Source organism: Temnothorax curvispinosus, unplaced genomic scaffold, assembly GCF_003070985.1.
Source record: "Temnothorax curvispinosus isolate PA1 unplaced genomic scaffold, ASM307098v1 QBEX01001334.1, whole genome shotgun sequence".
Taxonomy (NCBI): domain Eukaryota; kingdom Metazoa; phylum Arthropoda; class Insecta; order Hymenoptera; family Formicidae; genus Temnothorax; species Temnothorax curvispinosus.
This window is the reverse complement of record NW_020211114.1, coordinates 753-10,840: the sequence shown is the minus strand read 5'-3', so window position 1 is coordinate 10,840 and position 10,088 is coordinate 753. Positions and strand designations below refer to the sequence as shown.

The 10,088-nt window shown below is 35.0% G+C and overlaps 2 protein-coding genes across 2 annotated transcripts in view; one reads left to right on the top strand and one right to left on the bottom strand.

Moving 5' to 3' along the window:
- Positions 1–4,227, top strand: part of LOC112462720 (T-box protein 2-like) — a 15,154-nt gene extending 10,927 nt beyond the window's left edge. Inside the window, exons 4-5 of the mRNA XM_025028643.1 lie at positions 3,384–3,530; positions 3,691–4,227. Coding sequence (XP_024884411.1) covers positions 3,384–3,530; positions 3,691–4,227 — 684 coding nt within the window. The remainder of the gene's footprint in view (positions 1–3,383; positions 3,531–3,690) is intronic.
- Positions 4,228–5,107: 880 nt separating this feature from the next.
- Positions 5,108–6,148, bottom strand: LOC112462668 (ubiquitin carboxyl-terminal hydrolase isozyme L3-like). Its single transcript, XM_025028575.1, has one exon. The coding sequence runs from the start codon at positions 5,874–5,876 to the stop codon at positions 5,220–5,222; it is 657 nt and encodes a 218-aa protein (XP_024884343.1). The 5' UTR covers positions 5,877–6,148; the 3' UTR covers positions 5,108–5,219.
- Positions 6,149–10,088: the final 3,940 nt, after the last annotated feature.

The following is a 10,088-nucleotide window of genomic DNA, read 5'->3' as shown; positions in this document are numbered from 1 at the left end:
CAAATAACTTGTTTTATATTTTTTAGTAAATTTTTATATTGTAAAACAGAAAATATTATATTATCAGTATCTAGTTATAAAATCGTAAAACGATATACAAAAATTAACAGAGAAATACACGGGCGAAAAACAGTCTCTTGGAGAAAACATAAAAGGAGAACAAACCGTTCAAATTTAACGGCCGCTATCTTATATATCTGGTTCTTCAATGTTTTGACAGCCTTAAATATTTTCAAAAATCCTTATTTCCTCTCTCCCCATTTCCATCTTCGTTATCCCGGTCTCGTATTACGTTTTATCTTCTATTTGTGTTGCATGGGGGAGTATCGCTACGTCTCATCCCGTCTAATTTGTTTCCGACTCTTTCTTTTTAGCATTAACGCCATTAACTATCAATTAATAGTTACGAAACATTGTAAGGCAGAGATACGAATTATTTCGGGTAATCGTAAAACATCAAACGAGAACTTCTAAAAGTTTCGCAAAATTTTCTTTCTTTTTTTCACGATGCAATATATTCTGTTTTCTATTTTTTTAAATCATTTCTCCTATTTCTCAATTTCTGTATATTGTATATTTTTATAGCGATAACAGATAATAGATAAAAGAAGTTGTGATACGGTAATCTATGTCCTTTAGATTATAAAGTAATCGGTATTAGAAGGTATGTTTTTTCCTAACATCAAAGTGGTAAATCTCTGCTCGGTCTAATAAATAAGTTTTAATTTGTAAGCCACTAAAAAAGATATATACGAGTGTATATATGTATACATATGCGTATAAATTCGGTGCACGCAAAAATATATTCGAAAACTCGTGATATTTTTGTGGGTATTCGAACTAAATTCTCTCACAAAATTCGCTCAAAGAAAGCGCGTCTTGTGGTTACATGAGGATTAGAAACTTCTGGAAAAAAAAAAAGATCGGCGAGCCGGTCGGCGGTGCATTTTCCGGTAAAGACTAAGCTACTCAAGATGGTGCGGCACGTCGATCGGCATCTATGGGAGATTAGCACGCTCCACGATACCCTGTAATCGATATACCTCCCTTCCCTACTGGGACTGAACGAGAGCGGATTTGTTTACGGCCGACAAGGTTCCTAGCTCTATAGCTGCCATCATCGCCGTTGGTGTTAAAAATGCCGTTTTACGGTTCTCTTCTATACCTTTGTCGACGGCAAGAAGGATGAGTATAGAAGAGCTCGGCGGCACTTTTGCTCGTTATTACCCATTCGAGCCGATTCATGCGTGAAAAACTTTACGTTAATCCACAAAGGTGGATTTAGCGGCTAGACAAACAAGAGATTCGCTTTGTCGCGCGTTTATCTTAGTTTCGTCACCTTTTTCTTTAATCGGGAAACGGAATCTGGTCTGATTTAAGATCTCCCTATTTTATCTAATCTAAACCAGCTAAAAATCAGAAAGAAAAGACAGTTATATGTCCTACTGTAGAAATGTTAATAAATTTTTAATTATGAGCGATTTTGAGTTGTAGAATTTTAGCGACAAGTCTTCACTAATCTTTACTTCTCTCTCTCTCTCTCTCTCTCTCTCTCTCTCTCTCTCTTTCAGCGTGAGAGTTAACAAAATTTTTCTTCCCCAATTTTCTTTCAAACAGGATTTATTTAGGCTGCATTCCGATATTTACCGTCAGCAACTTTCAGTACTGAAAATCTATAGTATACGTGACATAAAATATAGATTTGCAGTACTGACAGTGGATATCGGAATGCAGCCTTAATATAAGACTATCGAAATATGTAACACTGAAAATTAAAAAAAAAAGCAATTAGGAAATTAGTTATTGTTAAATATTCAGTTAAATATCTTTTATTATTTTTCATTAAAAAGATATTATACAGCTAAAGGAAAGATAGATGAACCGAGGAATTTTTTTGAATTAAAAACTGTATTGTAACTTACATTCCTTTATTTTTCAGTGTTACAAGTTTTGATAATCAAACTTCATGTGAAATGTAAATATTCCGCTTGAACTCGTCCAAGGAGAAAAGCCTCGTTATTTCTGTTTGTGCCTCTGAAGGTTATTTCGCCAAAACTCTCGTAATAGAATTGCTTATAATATGGACATTTTTCTATCGTTTAGCATTTTGACTGCCATGTCACCCGAAAGTTTCTACAAGTCCTATCACCCGTGGTTTTACGGTTTTGTTTATCCAATTAGGAATAGTTTTATTACTTTCAAGTATTTATAAAAATTAAAAGAAACACAATAAAATATTAAAGTAATATGCTAAATTTATTAAAAATAGAATTATTTTATATTTCTCCTGCTTGTATCTATTTGTTTAAATTGGTTTCGCAAAGAGATCTATTATTTACATTTGGTGAGCGACAGTTTTATTTATTCTATAACCAAATTATTAAATATTTAATGATATGAATAATATATGTAATATATACTATATATTATTTGTATTTTTATATACACATATAAATATATATTTCTTATTTTCTTATATTTATTTTTCTTACGGTTTATTTTATGCATATTTTATAAACAGTCGCACACTTCTCGATTTTGACCCAAATTCGTGCCGAAACCAATTTGGCAATCAAATTGTTAAATGATTTTAGACTCGATGAGATTTGTCGAAGAAAGATGTATGAGATACTTTTCATACTAAAATATAAATCCGTCTTAACCCGCGCGTAAAAAAAATGTGAAACGTCAGTAACGACTACCAGATCGCGTATTGAAGTGGTGCATCTCGCTCTAGATTCATACGAGAGATCCTCGGTGGCGCGGAGACATGTGATTCCGGGAAGGTTGCAGGGCTTAGTCTGGTTTTCGGGAATCGCGTCTGTGTCTACCGTCGGCCTCTTTAGTGAGGCGCCAACTTATCTCGAAAAAGCGGCGCCCCTTTTACCCGGTTCCTCAAACTAATTACGAATTTAATAAAATTCCCGGCGCTTCGTCCCTCTCCTTTCGTCTCTTCGCCCCAATCCCTGTTCGCAACTAACAGAAAGGGCCTCTTCTTTCGTACTCATCTCCCCTCACCTCTTCGGGATCTTCTTTCGCGATGCAGATACCGCGTAAAGACTATCCTTTTTTTTCCGCATTTAACACTCGAAAATAAGAAATTCGTAAAGAGCAAGACACATTTACAAACGACGCATGAGCTCTCAGCGTTTTTGATATTTTTCTAATTGGTGAGAAATCGCATCGTTCAAACTCGAAATGTAATAGATGTGAAAATGAAATATTGATGCGTTCAATAATAGTTCAATAATAGTTTAAAGGTTTGATGAATTTTTGACATTGCTGATTTTAACGATGTGCCATCCAAAGTTGTTTTAATCTCACGTTACTTTTATATATTTTTTAAATTATACGAATTTCAGAAAAAATCTTATATTTTACAGGTGGTATTAACGTCGATGCACAAATACGTTCCTAGGATCTGGATAGTCCGTTGCTTCGATGCGAAGAACTACAACGAGCTCTTCACTCATCCAACCGCGACGTTCGCTTTCAAGGAGACGGAATTTATCGCGGTGACGGCATACCAAGTATGTAGGAATTTTATTCCTTCTTTCTTTCTTTCTTTATCATTATTGTTATATAGTTTATTTTTTTTACATATCTAAAATAGATCTTATTCAGGAACGTAAAGCAATCTTTTCCATTGTAATTGAGTCTAACGGGAACATCTGTGTGTTATTTTTGCAGAACGAGAACATCACGAAGTTGAAGATCAATAACAATCCATTCGCTAAGGGTTTTCGCGAGACGGGTCAGTCACGGTTCAAGCGAAAGCATCATTCGATTGATCATCAGGCCCAATCGGATTCCAGTCCCGACGAAGGGGTTTCGTTGACCTACGACTCCGAATCGAATCAGGTCGCGAGCGAGGGGGACAGCGTCGCGAGTATCGCGGAGAACTCGATGGAATCGATGGAAAGACTCACGGTCGAGGAAAACACGGACAACAACGACGCACGTGATGACGCCAGACCGATCGCCGCGAATCCGAGATCACCAGAGAAGGCTGAGAACGAGCTCGAGGTACCCTTTCACAGGCCCTGGACGGACCCGCCACGTAGTCGTCACCAAGTAATGCCGTCGTCATACTACAATTTGCATTATCCTCATCACCCGTCGTATTATCCGCCGTATTACTTGTACTCACAATATGTGGCATCGGACTATATGAGACTGCGCGATTATCAGTTTAATTATTTCTACAGGCACCTAGGGATATCCTAGACTGTGACGCATGCGAACGTACGCTGTTTCGTTTTCCTTCTCGCGATTTTATTGCCATAAATTTATGAGTTTCATGAAGAATAAACATTTCTATCAACGCAGATTAACTTTAATCTCGGTTTAATTTACCTTTCATCTTTTTCTAATTTTAAGAGTTAGATAAAGATAGAAAGTAAATTAAACCGAGATTAAAGTTAATCTACATTGGTAGAAATGGACATAAGACTGAAAGTTTTAAAATTGCCGTTTAAGACGGCGTCTATAAATAATATCAAAGTAAATACATACACTAACGTTCAAAAATTTAGAAGTAATACTTTCTTAAGAAAAACAACAATGGTGTCAATACTTTTGAAGAAGAATCCCTCAATTGCTCGCACTGCGTTTCTGTCATTTCAGACAAATCTTTTTTTATATCGCATTCTTTGTCTCTTTCTGCTCAAATCGTAGCTTGAGACCCTCTATTTCCCGCTACAGATCCTCTATTCGCCGAGCTGAATCGCTCTCGACATTCGCCAGAACGCTTTCCGAAGATTCCTGGACAGAAGCACTACGAGATGTCGCATGTCGACTGAATTCTCTCAACGAATTGACTTCCTGCTGCAGCTTCTCACACGTATTTTTCATGTTCTTTAACTGGTTCTCGCGAAGAGAAGTACGAGGAGCAGCTAAAGGACATGAAAAATTCGCGATATCAGCTTGTTCCAGTTCGTTATTCACTTCAGTCAAATCTGCCTCAAAAACTTTCTCGACTAACGACCTTTCCATCTGCTCGAGCTTCTGCCCTGTCAGCTGATGCCCTATAACGCTACGATGAGCGTAATAAGCACAGTCATGTATCTGAAAACATGTATCTGATTGTGGTTACGCTCGTAGCGTCAAATTGCGACAAAGGCCTTTCCATCTCGTACAACTTACCGCTCAGAGTTCTGTCGTTCAGCTTACTGTTTTCGATAATCGATTGTGCTGCTTCAGACAGATTATATTCCATATTAGAATGGTGGTTTCTTAACTTTGGGATCGCGTTCCATATATTCCTTGCACACGCGGGCAGCATCGTCCAGAAGTGCCTCCGGTGTAGTTGAGCCATGATTGATAGGAGCAGGCTTTCGACCGTCTAGCTCGTACAAGGAACCGTCCTTATGTACAAACGCGACAAAGTGGTGGTACACCTCCATATCCTCAGCTGGTGCCTCAGTCTGTCCTTCCCGGGCAGATTCCATGTGAGTATCAATAATTTCCTGCGATTTTTCTAAACGCTCTCCACGTTCAGCGTATGAGAGTCCTTTGGTTTCATCTAAGAACTTCTTGAGAAAGCCATCCTCCAATTGTATGACGTCCAAATTATTCGCTACGCTGTGAAGTAACGCAATTGTCCCACATGCGTTTGAGATATTTTGCTTCAAATGGTATACAGAATCTGGACCATCATTCTTGCTATCCTTAACTTCTGCTTTATCCTCTTCAGCCTTGTCAATCTTCGAAAAAGGATAAAGCAAAATAACGGCAAGAACGGGCCTAGGGACGATTGCCAGCAAGTCCGACTCTAAACCGTACACATCTAAGACCGACCATTTCTTTGGAACGCCCAGCTTGTGGAGGAACTTCGTCATAACCTCTGGATTCGACTCCAAGGGCACCCAAGCCATGATAAATCGCGATAATTTTCACACGTAAGAGATTTCTACCTGCCTGAAGGATGGACTCCTTAGCGTGCCTGCTCTCCAAGTTTGGCAATTCCTTGTTCAAAAGATCGGTCAACATCTTGTTTTCACCCTTTAATATTTTCATGCACTCATCGCGCTTTTAAATTCATTATTTTAGCCCGGTTCTTTGAAGTTAATTACTACAAATACAATATTCGAATGATAAAATCTACATAGTCACAACCCTTTTCTTTAATTACTATAATAGTTTGTTGATAATTTTAATTAACATATATACATATAGATATTATGTCATTTTTAAAATTTATTAAAAATACTATTAAGTAACTTGGAAATTTATACTTTTAATGATAGAATATTCCCGTGAAATTCTTACTTTTAATTCTTGCTGGTGGCGTATTGCACTACCGTTGAATTTATCAACACATATGGTCTCTGTTGCTCCAATGTCTCGTTCATATTTATTCAGATTCTTCTCTGCGATACGAATTTGCTCATTTACATTATTTAGATCCTAAAGAAAAACGTCATATATGAAAAATTTACTATCTGTTTTATCTATTGAACACAGTATTATTTGTTTCTAATCATTTTCCAAGGAAAAAATTTCATTTAAAGAATCGTTTTTTTTTTTAAGAAAGTAGTGCTTCCAAATTTTTGAACGGTAATTATATACAAGTTATATTTGCATATTTTTACAATTGTTTGCATAATTATTTGCGCGTCTTATTCTTCATTCATATCATATAATGTCATTCATATACATATGTATATATATCATATATAAACGTTCATAGATCTTTAAAATAGTTTAAAATTAGCATAAAAAATAAAATAACATAAAAAGAAATTTCATATGCTGTATCTCCTATAAATTTCATAATATTATATATTTAATATACATTATATATGTATATTAAATGAAGATGAATTTTATGAGGTATTTTAAGATAAATAGAACATTAACTGAATTATTTCAAAGATCTATACACATTTTTACATGATTATGCCAAAGATGCCAAAGATAAATATTTTGTAATATCTCCTACAATAAATGGTTTTAATAATATGAGTTGAAACTCATTTTATAATTTGAGGACTTCACGTGAAAAAATTTAATGTGAGTTTACAACGATAAAATGTTTTGCGTACGCTACATATATATGTACATATTATTATTCCTACGTATTGTTATCTATAAAAGATTAAAATGAAAGATTTATTTTAAGCAACGAGATCTGACAATTTTGTTGTTGAGATGTAAATGTATAAATGAAGCATCGAAATAAGATATTAAAAAGTAAAACAATTTTAAGACTTAAAAATTAAAAGGTTCGTGATTTTATATAGTTACGAATAGTATACAAAAATTATAAGTTAAATTTAAGATTTTATATAAAAATCACCGAAGGAATACGAATATTCATTTTTACAGATCTTAAGTCTCTGCCACGACTATTATCACAAATATATTGTAATAACAAGTATATTTCGATGCGACGGCTTTGCAGAGCTGCAAATACAATGATATATACTCGTTAAACTTTCCACGACATTTCTGTCGCGTTTAATTTTACAACCGTACTTACCTGTAAAGTGTCAGCGAGGTCGAATATTTACAGATGCTGTTGATCTCGTCTGAGATGGGGCGTCAAATCGACATCTTCTAGAAGAATTCGCCGTTTCGTTGCGAAACAAATTCGTTCTTCATTCTTAATGATGTAAATACAATGAAAATAACGAAATCGTCTGATTATATCATGCGTTATCATTCCGTTATCGTTTTCTGTTTCTTTTTCTCATTTAGATTCGCTATAACATTTACATATATTCGTCTACGAAGACACGTCATATTCGTCTCCCTTTAAAAGTGCGGAATCAGTCACGATCCGCATTGTATTATATTTGTTTCTATATATGTATATATATGTATATGTGTTTATATATACAACATATATATAATATATAACATATATATATATGTATTTTATATTATATATTACATATATAAGTTATATTGTGTAATATAATGTATAATATAAAAAAATATATATAAAAAGTATGCATGTATGCGCGCGCGCGCGCGCCTGCATATGTATGTATATATTATTTGTGATAACGTTAGATTTAATGTGGATAAAAATGAATGAACGGTGAACGCAAATCCCTTCGACTTCGCATTCATTGTTCGTTCATTTCCTTTCGAATCGCGCATTCGTATATGGGTCGTACATATCGAATTCGATGTTCGATGCGTATATACTGAAAGTAAGAACGTCAGAAATGCAGAGATTATTGCAGGTTGAAAGTGCGACAGATTTGTTGGATTCAAAGGAGAAAGAAAGATGAAAATAAAATGCAGAAATATCTGTCGTCACTGTGTCAAAAGTATATTTTATTACAGCAAATGTAAAATTGTTTATCTTCACATCGCTATTTATAGAATTTCTTATCACCGCTTTGAATTCTTCAATTTCTTTCTGCATCCTTTGCTACATTTCGATGATAATACAGAAGAAGAAAAAGAAACAATGTCCTTCGAACTTCGACTGTAATAATTGATATTCGTTGTCAATGGCTCGTCTTGTCGCGTCGTACACTGCGTATAATTACTATTGTAGAATTAATTATAATATGATTAATGTTACTTGTGATAATTAATTTTTGCACTTACAATAATTACCAAAGAGATATTTTGTCCGCAACGACTTAATTAGACAAGACAGTTTTTGACAACGTGTAATATGTCGTATATATAACATTTACATCAACATTTCAATACATGTATATTTGTGCCCAAAGAATTTTTAGTCTTGATGCAACACGGCAAACGGTCGAGTGCCTTATCGCGCCGCGATCTGTTTAGGAGAAACCTCGTATGTGAAATATACATATATTTTTACACGTAGAACTTTTTTATACCCCATTTATATGCAACTTTTAATTAAGATTAATGCAACGTCACGCATAGCAAAATGTTTTAACGAAAAAAAATGACAAAATATCATGGGAACAAAATATCATCTATCTGCTTGTAGCGAGCGCATTCGATAATCGTGATTAAATCTTACGCACTAAACGATCGCTTATGGAAACGTGTGTGAATTTTCAAAGAACCATACAACGCGGCTCTTTGAAGATACGCGATCGAACATTATTTAAGGTATCACGTATCTTAAATAATGCTTCAGATTTTTACCTTTCGACGATTTTTATACGCAATATGTCACTCATATCATTAATACCATTAAATAAAAACAATTCTAGCAGACGTTTCTTGTGTTCTTGTATATATATTAAAAAAAAATGTTTTTATTATATATCATTATTTCCACTTCAATATAAATTAATGTTTAAATAATAACAATAAAATATTAAATGCTAAAATAGCATAGAGATAATTGATTTTTGCATTTATATGCGCAAATGTTGACTGTGTTTTACAAAAATATTTTTAAACAATTGTAATCAATTTAGCGTTTTACTGCCCTCCACGTCGCACGTTTTACAAAACTCCTTAGTCTTTAACGCGTATATATGTCTTCGTTTTACTTTTATTTGGGAGATTTTTTTCTTTTTTTTTTTGCCGTGCATACATATCCCTGCTATTAGCTTCTGTCGTTTAAGATACAATAAGCTTCTCCTTCCCTCTTGTGTCGGGCCTCTTCGCGAGACGACCTCCCACGCCTGTCGCGCCGTTCTTGAAGCACGCTATCTGCGGCACGACAAGAGTGCAAGATGTTGGATAGTGTGTCGCGCCTGTTTGTCGCCTATTCCGCCGGTCCACTGATTCTCGAAACACTTTTATGCGGATCAGCGGGGCGCCGGTCCGAGACAAGGATACTCGACATCGTCTCGATTGGCCGAAACACGAAATCCTTCGAGCACTCGAACTGAGTACCGAGAATTAGGTTTTTACAGAAAAACTGATAAAACGGAAAACTGCGGCTCGGTATGCTGATAAGAAAGGATTCCATATGTTCGAAACGATTCCATTTGAGAAAGAGATACTAGTCGAGATACTAATAAAATCTATTGAAACTTTTCCGCGTGGTTTAAAACTGTTAATTAATTCAACACAGAAAACTCGAATATGATGAGGAAGTTGAAAGATATATCTTTGACATTTGTCTCGAGTAAAAGATTAGTTCCAAGTTTATCAAAGAATCTCGTCAAAATTAAGGCCGGGATTGA

Coding starts and splice junctions, on each gene's coding strand:
- LOC112462668 (XM_025028575.1), bottom strand. CDS start 5,876: ATGGCTTGGGTGCCCTTGGAGTCGAATCCAGAGGTTATGACGAAGTTC.